Source organism: Cataglyphis hispanica, chromosome 16, assembly GCF_021464435.1.
Source record: "Cataglyphis hispanica isolate Lineage 1 chromosome 16, ULB_Chis1_1.0, whole genome shotgun sequence".
In the NCBI taxonomy this organism is placed as follows: domain Eukaryota; kingdom Metazoa; phylum Arthropoda; class Insecta; order Hymenoptera; family Formicidae; genus Cataglyphis; species Cataglyphis hispanica.
In genome coordinates, this window is record NC_065969.1 from 391453 (window position 1) to 418249 (window position 26797).

The 26797-nt window shown below is 24.7% G+C and overlaps 1 protein-coding gene and 1 long non-coding RNA gene across 5 annotated transcripts; both read left to right on the forward strand.

Moving 5' to 3' along the window:
- Nucleotides 1–13365: 13365 nt before the first annotated feature.
- LOC126855634 (uncharacterized) lies at nt 13366–15977 on the forward strand. The gene is made up of 3 exons (XR_007688276.1): nt 13366–13541; nt 15132–15310; nt 15849–15977. It is a non-coding gene; the product is annotated as an uncharacterized LOC126855634 (long non-coding RNA).
- A 527-nt stretch (nt 15978–16504) lies between these two features.
- LOC126855599 (uncharacterized) lies at nt 16505–19542 on the forward strand. Of its 4 annotated transcripts, XM_050603409.1 has the most exons (7): nt 16505–16620; nt 16735–16861; nt 17565–17706; nt 17918–18088; nt 18240–18372; nt 18464–18525; nt 18943–19542. In XM_050603409.1, the coding sequence occupies exons 2-7, from the start codon at nt 16770–16772 to the stop codon at nt 18982–18984; spliced, it is 642 nt and encodes a 213-aa protein (XP_050459366.1). In that variant the 5' UTR covers nt 16505–16620; nt 16735–16769; the 3' UTR covers nt 18985–19542. The 4 variants fall into 4 exon arrangements, with proteins under 4 accessions (XP_050459366.1, XP_050459363.1, XP_050459364.1 ...); XM_050603406.1 differs by having other exon boundaries at nt 18240–18525; XM_050603407.1 differs by lacking the exon at nt 18464–18525 and having other exon boundaries at nt 18240–18378.
- The last annotated feature ends 7255 nt before the right edge of the window (nt 19543–26797 follow it).

Consider the following 26797-nt stretch of genomic DNA (forward strand, 5'->3'; position numbering starts at 1 on the left):
TAAAATTAAGAATATATAAGTTTATAACAAAAAATAACAAAGTTAATTAACAAGCAATAAAAATTTATGATTTATAAATATGCACCGTTTTGTAAATTATTTGAAGAAATTAGAATAAAAATGTAATATTCTTGAAAAGTTATTTCAATTTATATTTTAAGATATCTTGTAACTGCAGTTTTTTTTAACAACCTTTTCATATAAAAATAAAAAATAAATATAAAAACAAAATATTCAAGAATAAAAAGAAGGGATAAAAAACAAAAGATGCAAATTTCAAATTGTTATATACTGCCGATTTCAGATCAAGAGACACGGTAGTGTCTTGCGCCAAGTTCAATGCGAAGCAGCGAGGCACTTCGGGTATCTTCATGCAAATCGGCAAGGTATATTAGAGTATATTAGATTATCGGACCTCAATAATCATATTTTTAGTAGGCTTAATTGATAGCTTGGATTTGAATTATGTAATAAAAATGTCTTAATTTTTTTTCTATCTATATCTATCTATATCTATGAACGGAGATAATATAATGGAAAGTCAAAATGTCTAAAATTTTATTTAAGATACATCTCCGTCATCATCGCCGCCCCAAGTCCCCAATGCGCATTTTTTAAAAAGGTAATTTTTTAAAGGTAATTTATATCGAAATGTTCAATGTATTGTAAGAAGACAGATACAAAAAGAGAAACAGATAACAGATAACATGTAATCTTCTTTCTCTGTATATATGTATGATTTATTTTTTCTCTCTACAGCAGAGCATTAAGAAAAATAGACTTACATTGTTTTACTTTCTTTCTCTCGTCACATTTGCTTTTATCTATAAATGAGCATTTCAGTATAAGAGAAAGTTCACTGATTGAATCATAATAAAAGCTATATTTAAATGATAAGGATACCTCGCTATTGCTTTTGATTTGTGATGCATCGTTTTTGTATGTTGTAAATTTTCATTGTTTATGTAGGCTTCATTATCATTTCCAAATTATAATATGAGCATAAAAATCATTTTTGTTTAAAATTATTGTTTTATCTTTAATTAGCACACTTAATCTTTAGTTATCGCATGTTTTCATCTGCGTTGTTTTTTTAAAAGTCGTTCTATGTATGCATATATACAATACCTGCAGTTTCTTTCCTTTCCAATCATTATAAAAAAAACAAGCTTTTTTCCCAAAATAAAAAAAAATCTAATTTATTCTTTAGTGCAAATAAAAGCCAAAACTTTATTAAAAACATTATCAAAAAAATTTACTGAGATGGTTCGAGAAAGTGATGAAATCAATCGTTACTTTCTTTTGTTTAAAATATGTCTCAAATGTCTTTTTCCTGAATACTAAAATTATTTTTACTATGATTTTCAAAAGCTAGCAAATAAAACTGAAAAAAGGCAAATTCAACGATCTCTATATGTTTCTCGAATTACCTGAACTACATATCCTCCTTTTTTAGACTTTCATTGTATAGGACAATACAAAGACAACTGAAAATTAAAAAAGTGAACTGTGTACATGCGCAGAGCTTTCTGTACACAGAATTACATTGTGTACATTCCCTCTACACGCTATGGTAGTGGGCAGCGACTTAAAACTAAGTCTAGACCATATGAAACAAAATAAACATTACAGACGCATAGCAACAGTCCTAGAAGCTATAAACTTTTGTATGCTCCCATTTGTGATTCGTTATATAAATACATAGAAATAAAATTAGTGATAGAAAACTAATAAATAATTAGACTGATTGCAGGTGTTTTGTTGGAGTGTTAATTAAATTTTTTTAACGATGACTACGATAACACACTTGCCCGAAGAACTGATTAGCATCATTCTAGAAAATGAGAGCATCAACCTGGAGGATATCATAAATTTTCAGTCGACGTGTAAAAGATTTCAACAGATAACATTCTACAACAAATTTTGGGAAAAAAAATATTTCCAAGGATATCTTTTTATTTATAAGTTCTTTATTTAATTTCTTTAATTAATTTATTTTTATTTTATATTCGGTCACTCAACAAAGCACCTTCACAGAAAAATAGTAAAAAAGTAAAGTTACGATTATTATGTTGTTATTTTATTAATTTAAATTTATACATGTATGTGTTTGCATATGGATGCGCGCCTATTAAATTAATGCAAATTTAGTATATTATTGATGATATAATTTAATATGTCTGTAAAAGGTAAAAGTTACGTTTAGGAGAGGCAGCCCTGATGATCTTGACTTTGACATATGTTGTTAAGGTCACCCTCGTGAGTTACCTTCAGAAAGTTTGAGCCGTCGCTCGTTTTTTATTAAAAAGTTATCAACAAAAGAATTTACACAAATTATATGCAATTTAAAAAAAATATGTATATTTTATAATATTAATCTCTACTAGATTCATTCATTTATGTGTGCTAAATCGAACGCGTAGGCGTCGGAAAATAGAGCCTTTTCCCCGGCACCCTTCTCTAAGAAAAAACTGTTAACAAAATAAGTTATTAACAAAATAAGTATTATAGATACAATTTAGATCATAGGAAGCACGGGCACACACACACACACACGCACACACACACACACAAACACACACACACACACACACATACACACGCGGGGGGGGTGTAATGAAAGCCTTCGGCTACAATGTAGCATGTACTTTGTAAGTTGCAAAGCGAGGTCCACCGTGCCTACCGGCGAGGTGGGTGCGGGAGGGGGGCCGAAGGCTCCCCTTGTACCCCCCGTATGTGTGTGTGTGTGTGTGTGTGTGTGTGTGCACGTGTATGCGTGTGCGCTTTTCCTTCGTTCATTCATATGCAAGCAAGTATTCCTCGCTACGGCACACGTGATTATCATTTCACGAATTATATCGCAGAATTTTTATTTAAAAAAATACATAATTTTGACAAACGCATTAAAGATTTTTTTAAAATAATGAGTTCTATGTATTCATTAGATCGTTTAAATACTGATTAAAATTCTCATTTTTTTCATACTCATCGACTATTTCTTATATCAGATTCCTATGTCCATTCATGTATTTATTTAATCCACACATTCAATAAATAACATTTTAGTTAATAACTTTTTAATAAAAAACGAGCGACGGTTAAAACCTTCTGAAGGTCACTCACGAGGATAACTTTAACAACATATGTCAAGGTCAAGGTCATCGGAGCTGCCTCCCCTAAACGTAACATTTACCCTGTAAAAATATTATTATAAAGAATTAAATCTTATAAGAGTAAAATCTTAATGTATTCAAAGATTTGATTAGTAATTGATTTGACCAGTAATTTATAATAATATTCAAATAAGAAAACACATTTTTTACATTTGATTGTTTCATGATTTTTAATTTGTTTTGAGATTTACTTATTTAATATTATTTTTAATTTTTATAAATAATTATATTCTTTAAGACTTATGATATAATCTTTTTCTTAACAGTTTGCAAATTTTATATGTATCATATTTTTATAAAGCATGACAATCAGTTTTAATTATTAAAGGATAGTTAAAATTAAATACTTTCTTTATTTAAATTTTTTTTTAGTTTTTTTCTTTTTATTTTAATTGTACGCGCACATTAAAAGTATTTTTATATGTTTAGTCTTAGTAACACATTGTATCGCATATATGTTTACAGATTATTATTCTTTACTCTATTGCGATAATTTAGTTAATAAAATTAATTTATGTCTCTATAAAATATAAAAATTTATATTACATATATAATATAAAATAAAAATAAAAAAATATTTCTATAAAATAGTAATCTCTACAAATGTATCTCTATAAAATATTTTTATAAAATAAAAAATCCATATTATATATATATAATATTTATAATTTTAATTAATTTGTTTCAAATATTAATATGCAATTAAAAAATTTATAGTATTAAAAAAAAGTATATTTATCAAATAATATAATAGCGCATAGGTATTGCTTTATGTAATTCTTAATAATTGATTAATCTTAATTTTAGATATCCTAGAGCGAACAAATGATATAATGCAGACGAAAAAAAAAAAAATTTTTGATCATTTGGATTTTAAAGAACAAATAATAACAGGATTAAAATATATGAAATTGTTACAATATTTTGTATTATTGATATCGGCAAATAGGTTCTCTAATATAAGCAAAGAAACATTGCGATGTCTTATACATTCTGTAGTTGATGTTCCTACGCTTTATTATTATCTTATGGATGAGTGTGACCAAATTTATTAAATTATTTATACAAAATTACCATGATAAATTTCAATAAACTAAAATACTATTAGAGCATTATGAATTAATTAGTAATTATTGTACAACTAATATATAATTCTTTTTCAGGCTAAACAATTTTAAACGTATGTATGATTTTAGCTTAATATTCGAAAGCTTACGCTAATATACATTTATATAAAAACGAATTTATGGAGAAAAAGCCGTTTTCTTCAAGCAATACTGTTAGCGTTACGTGCTATTTAGCAGCCTTGATTTGTGATTATAAAAATATAGCTAGATGACATCGCACAAGAAGTATTATACCGCATTAAAAATAAATATCCTGCACATTCAATACGCATGATGTTTAGAGCAATTTTCTTTTTGAAGAGATAAGAGCATTAATGATTATTTCTAAAAATTTCAATAGAAACAATACAAATTATGAATATATTTGATATAATATGTAATACATTATTATAATATATACCTTGATTACGAATTTATAATAGTCAACAAATTATGTTTCATATATTTAATATATACATATATATAATAACGTATACATATGTGAGTGGATATGTGCGTGTCACATATACTCACACATACATGCGTATAGAAAAGTATTTCAAAATTTTTATTTCCAAGTAAACTATACTTTTATAACTATACCATTGCTAAAAAAATTATCGCATCTGCATGCGTGCACCTACGTTTTAAATAAAAATCTATCAAATCAAAACTTTTTTTTACTTTTGATATAGAGAAATATTTACAAAAAGAAGCAAATAATATGGAGAGAAGAAATTTTTTTTCTAAATTTTATTGCTTTTTATTATGTACCAAATAAAAATCTAGCAAAACTGTATCAAAAATTAATAATACAAAATCAAATAACATTTATTGCAAGCTCTTTTCCACATTGTTGAATTTTTTCTACAATAACTACAAAAGAATGTTTGTTAAAAAATTACTATCATTTTAAAAGATATGAACATCAGCATTAAAAATACACAATAAGTTTTATCCCTATAAAAAAATTTTATCAGAGCTATTTTTTCGTTTTCATATCTTTTACATTAATTTTATTCAGTTGATTTTTGTCGCCTAATAAAACGCTTTAAAAAAATTATAATAGTAAAAAGATAAATTTAAAGCTATTGCATTTGTAGCTTATTATGTTAAAAATTTAAAGTTTTGTTGCTTTACTACACACATATTGCTCGTTAATAATTTGCTTCTGATATTATAAATTAATACGATTGTAATAAAAAATTAAAAAGTAAGGCTTGAAGCTTTGAGATACATGAAAATGTTCGTTGATATAATTAATTTTTTTCTATTTGGACTGCTCAGCGCATTGTCAAAAGATAACACAATGAATGACACAAAGAATGAAGCAGGTAGTAAGTATGCTCTTCTTTTTCGATCTATCCGTATGATTCATTTCTTACCCTCTTTAGCGTAGCATTAGAAAAAAAATAATAATAAATTGTTTTTTTTTCCTCGTCTTAAATGCTTTCATCTAAGAATGAGCCTTCCAGTATAGAAAAATCACTATAGAATTTATTATAAAAGTTATAGTCACACACACAAATTAAAAAAAATATTCACTGTTGTTTTCCATATGCTGTGACGTATTTTTATATATTGTATATTTTCTTTTTTTATCTTGCCTTTATTGTCATTAAAATCTTATAAAACCATAAAAATCATTTTTGTTTATAATTATTCTTTTATTTTCGGTTATTGCATGTTTATATATACACCACTTTTTTAAAAGTGCCCGCCTTCTATGAGATGCATGCATATATGCTAAAAATTTGCTGTGATGGCTAGAGAAGATGATAAAATCAACCGACACTTTTTTTTTGTTTAAAATGTCTCAAATTTTTTTTTAAATACTAAGATAATTTTTATTATAATTTTCGGATTCAGCAAGTAAAATTAAAAAAGAAAGCGAAGCCAACGATCCCTGTTTTCCCAAATTACCTAAATTGCACTATCCTTTTCTTATTCTTTTATTGCATAGCAGAATAACAATACAAAAGTAACTAAACATCAGAAGAGCGCAAAATCTTTTGAAATCGAAAGAAGAGTTACTTGTTATCATAGTCCAATATTTTGAACCAAGTGTATCTTTCTCTGACATAAAAAAATGACTAGATGATATTGCGCAAGAAGTATTATATCGCTTTAAAAATAAACATCCTACACATCCAATATTCACGACATCTACTCAGCAAATTTCTTTTTGGAGAAAGAACAATATTGACGATCATTTCTGGAAAGGAACAGATGCAATCCAAATTGATGATATATTTAAAACATATTTATCTGTAGATTTTTCAATAGTCCATAAATTACATCAACTATTGACATTAAATATAGAAGACAAATTTCTGAATAATATAATTTATATTTTAAATTTTACTAAATTATAATTATATATTGTTGTGCGCTGCACAAGCGTAATTGTCTTTACATGTTATATAAATTTTCATATAATATAATTTTTCTAATATAATTTATAACACAGATTTTAAAACATTTTGAAAACTATCTAATAGTTATTACGTGTCACTGCGTAATTAGAAGACTTAGCATATGCAGCGTTTTAGAATCAAGACCTGATGATTACATTTATGTCGTAGAACAAATATGAGTATACTTTTAGCTCTTTTATTTTAAATTAGATTTTTTAATTTATTTTATAAACATATTCACATAAATAATTTGTGGCTCTATCTTTTAAGGTAAAGATTCATTGTACAAAACATTTTTAATCATTTAATTTCTAGAGAAATTTATGATATCGATAAACACCCTTTATATATGTATGCATGTATACATATATATATACGTACAGATAAATATTATATTTTTTATTATTTTCGGTATTAGAAGAGAGTTGAATATAGAGCATGTTCAAATAAATGAAGGAATAGAAAATTCCAATTCTGAAAATCGTTTACATAATATTGTACAGGTTGACACTTTTTTAAGTAGTCATATTAATTTTAGCGGTTGTATGTGAAGGATAAATGAGGAGGACAATCTCTCAATTATTTATATAGATCTTAAATAATATGTTAAATAAATCAAATTTTATAATAAACAATGTTAGAAAAAATAATATTTTTTTATATGTTCTTATTTGTTACCAAATTTTGTTTATATATCTCTTTTTTTAGATAATATGATTGATGATGTCACATTTACTTCAACTGACAGATAATAATATATTTCACAAGTGGAATTTAAATATTCTTGTACGAAATTCTACATAATTATGAAAGTCAAAGTTTAAACAATTTAGAGCAACAAAATAAAAATATTGAAGCTCAGTACAGAAGCATTACAAAATCAATAAAGGTAGTTTATTACATTGTATAATGTATTATATTTAAATATGCATATATATAATTAAATATGCGTAATAATTTATGTATGTAAAAAGAGTATATTGATTATAATTGATTATAGTTATCGCATTTAATCTTTACTTATCGCATGTTTAAATATACATCATTTTTTTAAAAAGTCCGCGTTCTATGAAATGTAAGCATATATGCAATACCCTCAACTTTTTTCCTTTTCTGTCACTATAAAAAAAACAAGTCATCTACAAAAATAAAAAATAAATAATTTATTTTTTAATGCAAGTAAAAGTCATGAATTTAATAAAAACAAATTGCTTTATAAAAAATTATAAAAATTATATTAAAATATTATATTAATACTAATTATAAAAAAATTGCTGTGATGGCTCAAGAAAATCAAATCAACTGAGACTTTTTCCTATTTAAAAATTTTTTCTGTCACAATTTTTCTTAGATTATTTTTACTAGCTTCGGACTCAGCAAACAAAATTGAAAAAAAAAGACAAACCCAACAATTTCTGCCTGCTTTCCAAATTACCTGAACTGCACACAATCTTTTTCTTATTCTTTCATTGAATAGCAGAAAAACAATACAAGCGTAAAAATCAAAATGGCGAGAAATCTTTTTGAATCGCAAAAAGAATGAAAACAGATATTCTCGAAATTTTTCTTCAAAGAAATATTCTTTTTTGCCTTGTCCTTGGGGTTTCACTGACTAAAACCAAAAAAATCTTTGTTTCCTTTCTTCTGATTAGTAATTCTAACATTTCAAAACGTTTCTAACACGAAACAAAGTGCATCTTTGCTATATGCATTTAGACTATATGAAACAAAGTGAATGCATGAGAACAGTCCTAGGAATTATGATAAATTTTGCGTGCAAACATACGTGATTTGTTACATATATAAGTATATTAATAAAATTACTCATACAAAACTAATAAATAATTAGACTGGTTGCCAGTTGTTTTGTATATCGTTAAATTTTTTTCAATGATGACTGCGATAACATATTTGCCCGATGAAGTGATTATCATCATTCTAGAAATGAAGAGCATCAGCTTGGAAAATTTTGTGAATTTTCAACCTACGTTTAAAAGATTTCGTCAGATAACACTGCCTAACAATTTTTGAGAAATGAAATATTATGACAGATATTTCTTTATTTATGAGTTCTTTATATTAATTTATTTATACTTGTTTTATCCTCGATTCGTGTCACACAATAAAGCATCTTCGCTAAAAGAAATGTTAAAAATGTAAAATTAAAATAATTATATTGTTATTTTATTAATTTAAGTTGTGTGCGCATTCTTGTTAAGAGTAAATTGAGTACGTTTCTGATGTTACAATATAATATAATTGTAAAAAATTGAAATCTAGTAAAGCTAAAATTATAACGCGTTTAAAAACTTGATTCGTAATAAAATTCGTCGATTACATCCAAGCATCATTTAATAAGAACTTTAGTTTACACACAGTGAAAAACATGAATAAACATTAAATCAAATGCTGTTACAATTTTTAATATTTGAATTTTTAATTTTGCAATAATACAATTATGTGTAAATATTAATCTATAGCAATTTGTCATAATATTTAAATAAAAAATACTTTTCATTCATTCGTGTTATGATTTTTGATTTGTTTCGACATTTACTTATATAATATTATTTTTAATTTTCATAAATGATTATATTTTTTAGGACTTATGATATAATCGTATTTTTCTCTTAAAATTTTCTGTACATTTTTTTACAATTTTATAAAACATTGTGTAATCAGAACTACTTAGAGATATTAAAGATGAAGTGCGTTGTTTATTTTAAAATTTTCTTTCAGTTTCTCTTTTTATTTTGGCACGTGTGGATTAAAAATATCCTTACACGTTTAAACTCGATAACATATTGTACTATATTGTATATCTACAGATTGTCATTTTTGATTTATTGTTAATTTGATTAATAGTTAATTATTTAATTTGGTAATTAATTTGATTAAAAATTAATGTATGTTCCATTAAATATATATATATATATATATATATATATATATATATATATATATATATATATGTTTCTATTCATATTTCTATAATTCTTATATTATTCTTATATAATTCTTATATATATATATATATATATATATATATATATATATATTTTTTTAAAGAGTATATTGATCAAATAAAGTTTATAGCTCAAATTGTCATTTATTATGTAGTCACATTTATTATAATTTTTGAGAATTGTTTATTTTACTTTTAGATGTCCCATTGCAAACAATAGGTATGATCCATAGGTAATTTTTAACAATTTACATTTTGAAGAATTAATAATGAAAGTACCAGGAATGAAATGTATGAAAGAGCTACTAAATTATGTGATTTTGATGTCGAAAGATAAGTTGTCGGATACAAAAAAAAATGGAATGTCTTCTGCATTCCATAATTAAAAATTCTATAATTTATAACTTTCTTTTAGATGAGTGAAAATGAATTATTCGTGCAAAATTATCATGGTAAAATTTAATTATCTAAATTGCTATTAGCATTATAAATTAATGTAGTTATTATACAATTAATAGATAATTTTTTTCAGGTTTAACAATTTGACATTTAGATATAACTTTGATCTAATATTCAATTAATAAACAAGTGTTTATACGACCAAACTGGCAATTTATTGTTTGATTATTATATCACGACGTTTCGACCATATGGTTTTGGTCCTTATCAAGTGAAACTAAAATAACAATACAATAAATAATGATAGTCATATTACAATGAAATAAATAGAATTAAGCACTTACGTTATAATTAAAAAGTAGAAAGAGAAAAATCGAAATGTCAAACTGACATTGTGTCAACCACTATGTTTGGAATACTGAGATCAACTAAACGACCTTTATTAATTTATCGTATATTTTGTTTTAAATTCTCTGTATCTTTTGGGAATTAATAGTGTTGTCAAATTTTTTAATAAAAACATTTCAGCTATTTCTCTCTTTCTTACATGTTTTTCGTTATGTAGAATATCAGGCGCTGACCAATCGAAGTCATGATCAAATTTTAATTTGTGTTTGCTAATTACGGATAGATTACTTTCGTGCATTTTACTTTGCTACACAATTACTGGCGACATTTTTAAAATTAAACATAATAATATTCAATTGTCTAAAACAATATCGATTTATATATAAAATATCCAATTTTATGAATAAACCAAGGAAAAAGCAGTTTTAGAAGAGTTATTTATTATCGTAGCTAAATATTTTGAGTCAAATATATCTTGCTCAGTCATAAAAGAATGGCTAGATGATATTGAGCAAGAAGTACTACACCGCCTTAAGAATGAACATTCTATACATCGAATATTCACGACATCTACTGAGCAAATTTTTTGGAAAGTTAACAACATCGATCATTTCTGGAAAGGAACAGAAACAATCCAGCAAATAGATGATAAATCCAAAATATTTTTATCTCTATATTTCCGATCCATAATAGTCAATAAATTACTTAGTCAATAAATCAACTATTTATGACGTTCAATATACAAGAAAAATTTCTGGATAATGTAATTTATATTTTAAATTTTATTAAATTATAATTAGTTATGCACTGCACGAGCATAATTGTCTTTTATATTTTATATAAATATTTGCATAATATAAAATTTTTATATAATTTATAATATATAGATTTCAGAACGTTTTGAATATTATCTAATAGTTATTACTTGTCAATGCGTACTTAGAAGATTTGGCATATGCAGTTTTTGAAATCAATGTTTGATGATTATATTTATCTCATAGCAGAAATGTAAGTATAATTTCAGCACTAGATCTTTTTATAAAATTAGATTTTTTAAATTTATTTTATATACATATTCACATAAATAAACATATCTATTAGATAAACAAAATAAAAGTTAATTATATATTTATCTATATATGTATATAAAAAAATTACATGCAATTGTATGTAATAATTTTGAGATACAGAATTATACATAACATTTTTAATCAATTTATTATTAATACTAGAAAAATTTTTGTTATCGATGAACACTCTTTATATATATATTTGCGTACATGTATGTATACGTTATGTATACGTATATATATATATATATATATATATATATATATATATATATACATATAAATGTATTTTTATTATTTTCAGTGATTTGAATGAAGAGCGTATTTAAATAAACGAAAGAATAGATGAAAATTCCAACTCTGAAAATTGTTCACTTAATAATATACAGGTAGACAACTTTTTCCGTTAATTTTGTTTATAAAGAGAACAACCTTTCAATTATTGAAATTAATCTTTCAGTTATAGATCTTATAAATAATAAATAAATAAATGAAATTTTAAAATGAACAATGAATAAAAATAATAAAATTCTTTTTACGTTTATATTTGTAATTAAATTTTGCTTATAAATCTGTCTTTTTTCAGATAATACGATTGATAATGTCACGTTTCATATTTCAATAATCAGATAATAACATATTTTTTAAAAGAAATTTAAATATCCTGTCTGAAATCCTATATAATTATGAAAACCAAAGTTTAAACGATTTAGAGCAATATAAAGATATTGGAATTCAGTACAGAAGCTTTACAGAAACAATAAAGGTACTTTATTACATATTGTATAATATAATATATTATATTTAAATATGCATATATATATATATATATATATATATATATATATATATATATATATGAAGCGGACGCTTCAAATAATCTCACGAAGAATAATTTTTAAAACCGTTCCAACAATAAAAAACGTTAGACCAATTGCATTGTTTAAGGAGAGAAATATTTTAAAGGAGATTGTGTACTAGATAACGAATCAGTGCGTTCTTTGTATATGATACAATGTGCGTAATTGTATATGATACGAGGATCTTTTTCTTAGACACAGATAAAAAAAGATTTAAAAAATAAAGAAGACTGATCAAGAAAGTAAAGATTAAAAAAGTACTTAAAATAATTGTATATAAAATAATTGTTTTAGTCTCAGGTAACGAAAGTTTTATTGATATTCATATCTAGAGAAGAATAAGTCAATAGAAAAACATAACAAAAAAAAGAAATTTTGATAAAAGCATAATGACGTGAAGTAGAGATAAGATAAAGATTTATGGAAAATCTAAAATTTATTTATATTATCAAAAAAAAGAAAGAAAAGAAAAAATTAATTCTTTTTAATATTTTATATATAATTTTTAAATTCAAAAATAATTTGTGATAGGGAAAAAATTTATAGTTAATTACTTAATAATTTCTCAAAATTTTAGCTATTGACCAATTAAAATTCTCAAATAAACTTTCTTAATTTTTTATTGTAATAATAGGCCAATTGAAAATATGAAAAGGGCAACAAATTTATTTGAAATAACATTAGAGCATAATTATCTATAAAACGCCATAAATCTTTAGAACAATGAAAAGAGATTAGAAAGAATTATTCATTCTTTTATCTGACTTTTAATTTCGTCGACCAATCAAAACCAACAAATCTAATTGCTCTTTCTTGTTGGTCAGTCGAAACATCTTTAACATTGAGCAAAGTGAATCTACTCCAAACGAAGTACAAACACACGTTATAGTCACATGACGACAGTCTTAGAAGCTACACTAAATTTTGTGCATTTACACATTCGTGATTTGTTATATATACGTATAAGTATATAAATAAAATTAGTGATACAAAATACCGCTAGTAAATAACGCTTGCCAGTTGTTTTGTGTGTTGAATTTTTTCCGATGGCTATGATAACATACTTGCCCGACAATGTGATTACTATCATTCTAGAAGAGAAAAACATCAGCTTGGAGAATATCATGAATTTTAAGTCCACGTGTAAAGATTCCAGGAGATGACACTATCTAACAAGTTTTAGGAAAGGAAATATTATCAGAGGTATATTCTTATTTATAAATTCTTTATTTTAATTTAATTATATTTATTTAACACTAGGGCGATTTTCGTTAATTTAACAAATTTAACGCAAAAAAAAAATAGTAAAAAAGTTGAAATTATTATGTTGTTATCTTATTAATTTTAGTTTGTGTGTGACTGTGTGTGAGTGTGTGTGTGTGTTTGTGTGTGTGTGCGTGCGTGTGTGTTTGTTTGTTGTGTGTGTGTGTGTGTGTGTGTGTGTGTGTGTGTGTGTGTGCGTGTGTGTGTGTGTGTGTGTGTGTGTGTGTATCTAAAAAGTGAAAATTAAGGATATTTACAACTTAATAGAATTGCAGTAAAAAAATCGAGATTTAATAAAGTCGAAATCTTTACGCATGTAAAAGATAATCAATATAAAGGGTGTTCGGAAATTCAACCAACAGACCTTCACAGTCAGGGGTACCAAAAGAATCACTTTTGCAAATGGACCTAGGTCGTTACATCGCTACGGCAGACAGAGTATTCGAAAAGGTCGAACTTCAAAATATCTGAATAAATATAAGTTTTATAAAAACTGTTTTAGACAAAAGTTGTTGGGTGTAAAAAGATTTATTTACTGATTTTATGAGTTTGATCTTGGATGGCGTCGCCAAATCTATTACTATTGTATATATATATAATATATAGTATATAAAAATATATAAATTAAGAATTAAATAATATAATAATAATAAAATAATTAAACATTATTAATTGCTCTACGAAGACTACGTACGAGCATGTAGGACACTCTTCTCACCGCTTCGCCGCGCGCCTAGTATCGCATTACAGTAGGACGTCTCTTCTCGTCGCGCTTGTACAAAGTGCGGATTGGCCTATCTTTTTAATTAATTTCTTATTAATTGTCTTAAAAATCGCAAAATTGTAGAGGAGTTTCCTAACCAGTTTAACATGAGTTATATGCACACTAAAGATGACCCGCGAATTATAGGACACCCTGTATATTTCTCTTGATTTACTATTTCCGAAAATTAATCTCTTAAAACTGATGTCATCCTTGAATTATGAAATTGCCTTCAAGATTACGCGTAATTTTTTTTAACATTTTATAATTTTTCAAATTTTAAAAATAGTTTATAGGAAAAAAAAAAATCTCTTGTTAACCACATAATTTTTCAAAATTCTCCAAAACTCACCATCAATTAAAATCCCTAAATAAAATTTTCTTATCTTTTCATTGTATAACGAAGGGCAAACGAAAATATGAAAAGAGCGAAAAATCTCTTTGAAATAACTAAAACAAAACGCCTAAACGCCATAAATCTCTAGAAAAGTGATAAGAGAAATTGTTGTAAAATTTTTTTCCAAAAATTATTCATTCTTGCTTCACTTTTTCAGTTTTATTTTTAACCAATCAAAACTATAGAGAAATAGAAATCTATATAGAAATCTGTTTAAACATTTCGAAGCATTTCTACAACGCTGAGCAAAGTGCTCTGAGTCTACATCATAACAAACTGGTGGTGCACGTTTCAGACGTAAAACATATACTTATATAAGTATATAAATAAAATTTGTGATACGAAACCAATAAATAATACTCATTGCCAGTTATTTTGCTGAATTTCTCTGATGGCTACAATAACAAATTTGCCCGACGATGTGATTATTATCATTCTGGGAAGAATGAGCATCAGCTTCGAGGATATCGCGAATTTTCAGTCCACGTGCAAAAGACTTCAGCAGATAACACTATCCAACAAATTTTGGGAAAGGAAATATTATCAGAGGTATTTTTATTTATAAGTACTTTATATTATTATTATATAATTTAATTTATTGAAATTAATTTATTTATATCTATTTCGTGTGTATGCCTGTGTATGTGTGTATGTGTGTATGCTTATTGAATCAATAGAAAGCATGTTTCTGATGTTACAATTTAATATAATTGTAATAAGAAATCATAATTTAGTAAAGACGAAATTTTTATGCGTGTAAAGACTTGACTAGTCATTGTAATATACATCGATCAATACCAAGTTTCCAAGAAACTTACTCGTTTTTCTAGAACACAAAAAATATCAGATTATATAGATCTGTTATTATTGTGATAATTATAATTTGATTAAAATAGTAAATCATATCGTTTTTCTTAAATAGAAAAATTTATATTTTTATTTATTTTTTAAAATTTGTTTTAAGTATTAATTTATATATAATTATAAAATTTAATTATTCTTTAAAAACATATCTTTTTAATTTATTGTTGATATTGTGGCATTGTTTAATATAAATAAAATCTTTTTTGTTTTTTTTTAATTTTAGCTGTCCTACTGCAGAAAATAAATATAACAAAACGAAACAAAAGAAAATATTTCATCAAAACAATTTCAAAGAAAAACTAAAAGCAGGATTATATCATGTTCAAAAGTTCCAAAATTATGCGTCTTTGATGTCAGAAAATAACTTAACTGATATTGACAAAAACAATTCGAACACCATTTGCGGTCAACTGTTCAAATTTCCATGATATATTATCTTGTGCGGGATGAGATAGAAAGAATTTCTGCGCAAAAATTATAGTAAAAGATTCAATCGTTATTGACATTATAAATTAATGGTATTATTGTATATGTAATATATAAATCTTTTTCAGCCAATTGTTTCCCAATTTGACGCGTGAATATTACTTGAAGCTGACTTGTCACTACCTAAAACAGTATAGATTTATACACAAGCAAGTGAAACTTATGTCAAAGTTGAAGACAAAATTTCTTTTAGAAAAACAACTTACGATTATAGCGCAATATTTTCAGCCACATGTCTCTTATTGGGCTATAAAAACGTGGCTAGATGAAATAGCGCAGACAGTATTATCTCGTCTGATGGAAAAATATCCAGCCCATTCAATTTTCTCTGCGACTTCAGAGCAATTTTCTTTTGGAGTGATAATAATATTGCGGACAATTTCTGGAATGAGACAGAGTCAAGGCAAATTATAGATGTTCTCGAGGAATACATATTTTGTGACTTAGTGATTTATAAATTGCCTCGATTAATGAAGACATTGCATTTCGAAGAAAAATATATAAGACATGTAAGTTATTTTAAATTATAATAATAATTTGTTTTGCGATGCGCAAATATAGCTATAATTTTTATATCTTATATAAATATTCAATATATAATTTTTTAATTGAATTTAATATAGATGCCAGGATGTTTTAAAAATATTTACCAACTCTTATGTATCACACCGTAGCTAGAAGACTCGGCATACATACCATTATGACGATATATAGAGCAGTAGCTATTGCAGTTATATGGAAACCAGAATAGTAAATATAATTTTAATTTATTTCTAAAACTCTTTTAATATTTCTAAACACATACACTTTTTATAAAGATATTTCAACGGTTTATTAGAATATTTATTTGTTTTAAAATGATGAATGAAACAAGAAAAAAGATTGCAATGTAAAAATATTTTTATTTCGAATATTTACCTTAATATGTGTGTAACGCGATAAGGTTTAATTTAAAATGTATTGAGACTCATTTAAATAAGGTGCTATTTATAAGGTTTTATCGCGCTCGTTATGCACATGTAGAAAAATAATTAAAATAAATATTTCTTTTATTTATATTACAGATAAACATATTCATATATTTAGATTTAATAAAATAATGTTTTATATATTTTATTTTACTGATAAAAACTATTAATTCTTTATAACATATACGGAATAATAAAATGACTTTATTTATAAAATGCAACTTGTTTAAAGGAAAATTTAAACTTGAATAATTTTTTAACGTATGTTTGACAATTAATTTTTATTTTATATTAAACAGAATCTGCTGGTTTCTCTTCAAAAATTAAAAAATGTAATTTGTTGCGCAATTAGGATTTATGAATTTTCATTCAATTTATTGCGAATGCTAGAAAAATTATAAGTTTTAATTACAATGAATATGCTTTCTCTGTATGTTTAAACACATATGCGTATGTATATAAATGTTTTTTTTTTTTTTTTTTAGTAATATAAAGAGTTGGAATAATGCGGAGTACTTTTATATGAACCATAACTCCAATTTACCGTATCCATCAAACATTGTCAGAAAGAGATGTCAGAATAATGAACATCAACTAAATTTGTCGGAGCCAATAGATTATATATGTGTTAGTGAATTTTTATATTTAATTTTTTATATTAATTTTAAGTAGTCAATAAAAATAATAATCAATTAAAAATTCTGTAAATAACACGTTACGTTAAGTCTCAATTTTTTTTTTAACATTTTAAATCAATAAATGAAAGTAATAAATTCCTTTTTGTTTTTTGTCTGTAATCAAAATTTTTTCACATGTCTGTACTTTTTTTTTTTTTTAGATAACACGAGAAATAATGATGAATATTGTTCAAGGATTTATCTATAATCACGCTGTACATTACGGGTGGAAATTTAACATCTTCAACAGTTTTCTTGTTTCTTGCATTTTTAGAAATGTTGCGAGCATAGATATTGAAGTTGAATATAAAAATATTACAAAGTCAATAAAGGTAGATTATAACACATATAATGTAATTTAATAATATGATTTTATTATTATATCATAATATGATATAATAATTATTAATAACTTAAGTCATTATTTTAAGAAATGCTTGCGTAACAAAATATTAATTGAATTTTGCTGTTACTCCTCCACAGATTAAATCTGACAAGAAACGCTTTACAAAACGGACAAAGAATATTAAGTTTGCCGTTGGAATGATCGTGAGGCATACACGGGACGATTATTCCTCTATCAATAAGCATGACGGTGTGATCATTGGATGGCATCGTACGTGTAAGAGAATATTGAATGCTGCTATGTTCCCATTTCTATATCAAATCTCCAATTATCATCACATTTGTAAATGTCATTTGTTAAGCAATGCCCAAACGCACTACATCATTCTCGCTGAAAATAATCGAATATGTTATGTACCAGAAGGTATGATTACATGTCAATTTTATATTTTCTGCGCGATCTGGAAATACCGAGCAATTCTTTATAGTTTTTTGAGAGCTGAATCCAAATCCGCAAGGCAAAACGGTCTGCCACGTCAGTTTTTCGAGAAAAATGTACTTAAAGTCCCTCAAAACGTGCTTCTGAATATTTTTAGCAGACAAACCTGATGCGCAAGGGTCTTCAAACGAGGATCAAATTTAAATTGAGCTGTCAAAAATCTATAAAAAAATTACTTGTTTTTTCTAGACCGCAAAATCATGCAGATTTGTATTATTAATATTCTTTTCATAATTCACATATATATATGTATATATATATATATATATATATATATATATATATGTATATATATTACGATCTTTTATCTGTATAATGTAAAATATATCTTTTTTATTTTAGATCAAGTATCAATATGTCCATCAAAAGAAATTGATAACATAGAAATTGGAAAATATTTTTCCTATTTTGAAGGCAATTTTTACGTACCAAATGAAAATTTAAAAGAACATTATCCAGAAGATATCGCTGCATTAACTGGATTACTTATCAAACAATAGTTTTTATTATCTTAAAATGTACAATATAGTTCTTTCAATAATATTTCTCAATTTAGCTTTTATTGTAAACGACATATGCATAAATATTCTTACGATCTTATTTACATTTCTGTGAAACGGTGTTATTCCGCTTATGTGAAAAATAAAAATGATCTCTGCAACAACGATTGCGTTTTCAGCAACGGCAAACATATTAAAATTGAGTCAGCTGACAAGTAGTTCGGACACGTTATTGATAGATTCGTTCTTTTAAACTGTTTCTTACTGTTTTCTGTGTTATTTTATTTTATGATAAAATTTTTTAAGTGAGTCTTTCTCTTTCTGAAAGTATTGATGATGAGCGTGCTTTTGATTAATCGATATCAATTCGAGGATGTAACGATATACACACGGCTATAGAATATCAATTTATAAATTTTGTAAATCTTACGTTGTAAAGAAATATTTTTTGCTATAGATTTAATTGAATAAAAAAAATAAAAATTTAAAAAGCATAAAAATCCATGTAAAATTATTTATATGTATTTAAACATTGAAAAATTAAAATGCAAAATTTTGAAAACAAATCATTGTAAATAAATGATTTTTATATTTTATGCATAAAAGAATTTCGACAATTTTTTTCTTATAAATAAAGATTATTGTATAACTTTAAAGATTCTGAAATTATGTAATTAAGTTTTATAAGTATTATAATTATGACATATTGCTAATTCTATGATATTGTTTAATATAATTTTTAAAAGTTAAAGCATATTTTGTTTTAATTTTAAATATTCTAAAGCGAAAGAAACTATAATAAAAATAGAAAAGAAAAAATTGTTTTACTCAAATATATTATTAAATTAAAATTAAAAATATGAATTCTCAGGCAAAGTCTGAGCTACGAATATTGACATTTGTCTATTCCAATAATGTCACGTGTATTTCACGATCGATACATGACTATATTTAATAGATTTTTCCAATATTTTACAAATAAATAATTATAATTAAATATAAAAATAGTAAGAAAGAGACAAAAAAATTTTGATAAAAATACAATAAAAATAATATAAGTTAAAAATTTGCAGAAAATTTAATACTTGTTTCTCAAAAATATGTATTATCAATATCACACATGTATTATCACAATATATGTCATAAATATGTATTATCAAAATAAAAAGGAAAGAAAAGAGAAGAAAAATTATTCTATAAAAACTCAAAAGCGATGAATACACTGATAGATTGTTAATCAAATCCTTTTTTTTGCCTTTAAAATGTAAGCTGTCAGCGTATGAGGAAATGATAAGAGTATACATTATTCATATTGGTTACACTTCAAACTATGCAACTTTTATTTTTAAAAAACTGTGCAATAATTTTGTTGAAAATAAAAAAAAACACAATCTCGCGTGTTTCTCTTGATTTATTATTTTCAAAAATTAATCTTTTAAAACTAATGTTATTCTTGAACTATTAAAACTTGCTTTTGAAATTACGTGTAATTCCATTTTAACATTTTATAATTTTTTAAATTTTGAAAATAATTTGTGGAAGAGAGAAAAATCTCTCTAATTAACTACATAATTTTTCTAAATTCAAGCTATTGATCAATTAAAATCCCTAGGAAAGTTTTCTTCTTTTTTTATTGTAATAACAATAAGCAACTGAAAATATTGAAAGAGGAGGGGGAGAAATCCTTTTAAAATAACATCAGAGCAAAATTTTAAACCCCATAAATCTTTAGAACAATGAAAAGAGAGACTGTCTGGAATTTTTTCAAAGTATTATTCATTTTTGCCTTGTCTTTTTACTTTCACTATTTTTTGACCAATCAAAATCAAGAAATCTATGTTCTCTTTGTCCTGATTGGTCGGTCAGACGTTCCGAAGCATTTCTAGCATTTAGCAAAGTGCATCTACGTGCACATCAAACGAAGTGCATGTTACAGACGCACGGCGACAGTAGAAACTAGAAGCTTTGTGAGTTCATATTCGTAAAATATTATTTATACATATAAGAACGGAAACAAAATTAATATCACAAAATCAGAAAATAACTTTCATAACGCTCAGTTGTTTTGTTGAACTTTTTCCAATGGCTACGATAACACAATTGCCCGACGATTTGGTTCTTATTATTCTGGAAAACGAAAACCTTAGCGTGGAGGATATCGTGAATTTCAAGTCCTCGTGTAAAAGATTCCAGCAGATGACCCTATCCAACAAGTTTTGGGAAAAGAGATATTATGAGAGGTATCTTTTACTTATAAATTTTTTACTTTAATTTATTTATACTTATTTTACACTCGGACAATTTTTGTTACTCAACAAAGCAGTTTTTTTCCTAAAAAAATAATAAAAAGTAAAGTTAAAATTATTACGTTGTCATCTTAATTCAAATCAGGGTATGTGTATGTGTGTGTACCACAAACACATGTAACCGTTTTTTTATAACTTTCAAGCTTTATAGTTTTTACAATTTTATATAACATTATACATGCAATCAGTTATATCTATTTAGAGATTGTAAAGATTGAACATATATTTTATTTTTAAATTTCCTTTTATTTTTTTTTTATTTTGATAACATGTGCAGACTGAAAAACCTTTTTACACATTTTTACACATTTAGTCTTCATTAGATTTCTTTTATTTAAATATGATTTAAGATAACAAACTTAAATAATGTAAGATTATTTTAACAAATGTACTTAATAATACATTGTGCATATATATGGGTATCATAAAAATTGTAATGTAATATTATCCATTACTATAATAATAATTATAGTTTGTCTAAATAAGTATATCATATATCTTTTTTTCTAGAAGAATCTACATTGTTATTTATAAATTTTTTACTTTGTTCCAAATATTAAATAATATGTAATTATAAAATTTATATATTCTTTAAAAAATATTTTTTCTTAAAATTTATTGTGGCAATGTTTAATATAGTTTCTACGAATTCTTTTTTTTTTTTTGTTTTAGATGTTTTACTGCAGAAAAAAAAGAAAATTACAAAAGAAATTCTTCATCCTATCGATTTCAAACAAATATTATATTATGTCCAAAAGTTACAATATTATGCTATTATAATGTCGGAAAAGATGTTATATGATACTGATAAAGAACAATTAGAGAGTCTTCTGCGTTCAATTGCTGAAAATTCCATGATATATTATTTTGTGTTGGATGAAATAAATCGAATTTCTGCTCAAAAAACATGGTAAAAATTTAATAAACTAAATTATTATTAAAAATTAATGTGACTATTGTATGTAAAATATATATAATTTTCTTTTCAGCAAACTATTTTCCAATTTAACATGTGAACATAACTTTCAATTAATTACTTACTATCTGAAACAGTATCGATTTGTACATAAGCAAATGAAGTTTATGAATTTGCCGGAGGCAAAACGGCTTTTGGAAAAGGAACTGACGATCATGGCGAAAGTTTTCAGCCACGTGTGTCCTCTGCGACCGTAAACACGCTGTTAAATAATATAACGCAGACAGCACTATCTCGTGTGAAAAATGAATATCCACGTTATTCAATTTGTTCTACGGATTTAGAGCAATTTTCTTTTTGGAGAGACAACAACATTCATGAAAGTTTCTGGAATGAAACTGAATCAAAGCAAATTATGCGTGTTCTCAAAAAATATATATATTCCGAATTAGATATTCCTGAATTTCATGAAATATTAATGACGTTAGATTTCAAAGCCGAATATATAGAATGTGTAAGTTATTTTTAATTATTTTAAATTGTAATAATAATCCATAATGCACTGCGCAAATATAATTGTAATTTTTATATCTTATCATCGTTCAATATACAATTTTTCTAATGTAATTTAATATAGGTGGCAGAATATTTTGAAGAACTTCTATGCATTATCACGATTCACATCGTAGCTAGAAGACTCGGCATATACAGCTCTCTGAAAACAGAGAAGACGAATATTCGAGTTAAATGGGGACCAAGATAGTAAATATGATTTCCGTCTATTATTAAAACTTTTTCAATATATATATATATATATATATATATATATATATATATATATATATATATAGTGTACAAATACATGTTTTTATATAATTTTCTATGATTTCTTAGATTAATTATTTGTAGCATAAAAATATTTCCTTCCTCGAACACATTATGTGTCATGTTATATATATATATATATATATATATATATATATATATATATATATATATATATGTACACATACAAAGAGATAATACTAATCTTCCTTTCTCGGTAAAAATTAAAGTCATCATAAAATTTTTATATGAAAAAGTATAATTTCTTTTACAAAAATAATTCTTTTATTTATTTTAAACATAATATATTCATGTATTTAGGTTAAAAGAAAAATAACGTTTTATAAATTATATTTCACCGATAAAAGCTATGAAATAGCTTAACGCGTATGAAATGATAAAATGACTTTATGCAAAATAATCGATGGAATTTATTATTTAAAAAAAAACTTGTATAATTTTTTAAAACATGCTAGATAATTATTTTATATTGAAAAAAATTTGGTGTTAAATCATTTCAATTATTTTTAAAATGTAGAATGTTTTAAAACAGCCTGTTGCGAGAATTAAAATTTCTGCACATTTATAATCAGTCTATTAGAAATGCTAGAAAAATTATAAATTTTAATTGCAATAAACATTCTTTCTATATGTTTAAACATGTAACATATATATGTATATAAAAATGTTTCTTTATAATTTTAACAGTAATGCAGACACTGACAATGATGCAGCTCTCGGTAAAAGTGCGCAAATGTATAGATTACTACCATCACCACGACCACGACCACGCACGTATTTCGATTTCCGTGAAAATCCATTTGAAGATCTTTTCGAGATAGGGTATCCACACTGTATTAAGGTTGACAATTTTTTTATATTAATTTATTTAATTTTTTATTATATCATTTAATTATATTTATTATATCATTTAATTATATTATTTAATTTTTTATTATATCATCTAATTTTTTATATTAATTTTAAATTATTAATAAATATAATAGTCAATTATTTATAAGTCTTGTAAATAACATGTTAATTCAATAATTCTCTTTATTACATTATCTTCTATCAAAAATGTGTTATCAAAATTTTATTTGCATGTCTTTGTTTTAGCTCACAAAAAGGATAATAGAATATTTCCATAGTAACCTTAAAACGGATCATAAAGTACTATACAATAAAAATACAATGCAATACAATTGGAGTTGGAAACACTTAACTTTTTTATTCAAATATTTTATGACAAATGATAAACACGTAAATATTGAAATTGAATACAAAAACATTACAAGTACAATAGAGGTAGGTTATAACACATTGTACAATTTAATATATTCATATATATGAATATATCTATATATGAAAAGAATATATTAATTATAATTATTTATTCAGTTATTACATTATTTAAAAATTACTAGCATAACAAAATATTGATTGAATCTTTCATCTGTGCAATATGTAAAATATATATATTTTTTTTTAATTTTAGTTCAATATGTTACCCAAAAGAAATTAATAACATAGAAATTGGGAAATACTTCTCCAGTTTCGAAGGTACTTACTACGTACCGAATGAAAACTTAAGACAATATTATCCAGAAGATACCGCTGCAATAGCCGAAATACTTGCCAAACAATAATTTTTATTACCTTAAAATATACAACAGTTCTTTCAACAACATATTTTTTCATTTAGCTTTTATTGTGTATATACATATGTATATTATATACACACACATATATATTTATATGCATATACATATTATATATATATATATATATATATATATATATATATATATATATGTATAAATATGAAATATCATTCTATAAATTTTTTGTAATCTTACATTGTAAACAAATATTTTTTATTTAATTAAATATAAAAATAAAAGTATTATATTCCATAAAAATCTATATGACTTATTATTATGTACTTAAAAATTAAAAATTATATTCAAAATTTTGAAGAAATTAAATTTTATAAATATTTTAAAAATGCATTATTAAATTGATTGTTTAATATATTTCTTGAAAATTAAAATATTTTTTGTCTTAATTTTAGATATTCTAAAAGAGAAAAAAATTAATAATACGAACAGAAAGAACAAATAATTTTATTATTAAAATTTTAAAAGTAAATAGAAGTAAATGCAAAATATACAAGAATTTATAATATTGAATAATATTTGCATAACTGATTAATTTTTGAAATTTTATACATCAAAAGACAAAAGAATAGTTTTCATTCGCAGAAAGTCACGGAATGCCTTCCTAACATATATATTACTTTATTAAATTTAGATAAGCTCTCTAAAATTTGATATATAAATCTCATAATTTATATTTTATTTAATTTATTATATTATTTAGTTTGTCCTTTTCAAGTTTAAGTGTTTTTTATTATATTTATATATTTCTAACAATTGTTGCGCTGTATATATAATTCTTAGCTATATATATTTATTGTTTTTATTACATTTGTTTTCTCTTACCTCATTTTGCTATTACAATCTATTTTATAGTTTATTAAAATCTTCTTAATTATCTTAGATAACGTAGGTCTTTGAAAAAGAGATCTTTGAATTTGTAATATCGGAAAAGACGTTCCTTCGATATCTATTATGACCTACGGAAAATTCAATATCTCCGATGTTAATGATATAAAGTTGAATATTGTTATCATCTTGAGCACATACGCGCAAGGATAATTTAAGAAAATAAATGCATATATTATTTTGAGACTACATATTCCTATCGAATTCTTTATCTTTTAATTTTTACAATAAGGGAATTATTTGCTTTCCGCTTGTCAATAGGTGGCTTTTAAAACGTGGAATATCAGCGGAATAATAAGAGAGGATGGTAATTGTATTATCTTTATTAATTGTTTTTGGACTGCATATTATTTTTAAAAAACATTAATCTTGTTAAAAAAAATATATTTTTCGCAAATGTTTCTCTTGATTTATTATTCCCAAAAATTAATCTCTTAAAACTGATCTCATTCTTGAATTATTAAAACTCGCCTTTAAGATTACGCTTAATTCCTTTTTAACATTTTATAATTTTTAAAATTTTAAAAATAATTTTTGGCAAAGAAAAGATTTCTGTCGTTAACTGCATATTTTTTGAAAAACTGTTGATCAATTAAAATCCTCAAACAAATTTTCATATTTTTTTATTGTATAACAATGGACAATTGAAAATATCAAAAGGCCGAAAAAATCCTTTTAAATAATTTTTACAACATTAAAGCAAAATTCAAAACGCCAAAAATTTCTAGAACAGTGAAAAGAGATTGTCTCGAATTTTTCTTCAAAAATTAGTCATTCCTGCCTAGCTTTTTTAGTTTGACCAATGAAAATCAATAAATCTACGTTTCCTTTATCCTGATTGGTGAGTCAAGCGTTTCGAAGCATTTCTAATACCGAACAAAGTGCATCTGAGTTTGCAGCAAACGAAGTGCATGTTACAGACACATGGCGACAGCTTTAGAAGCTACAATAAACTTTGTGCGTCTACACATTTGTGATTTATTTTATATATACATATAAGTATATAAAAAAATTATAGTGCAAAACCAATAAATAACGTTCATTGCCAGTTGTTTTGTATATTTCTAATGGCTAAAATAACAG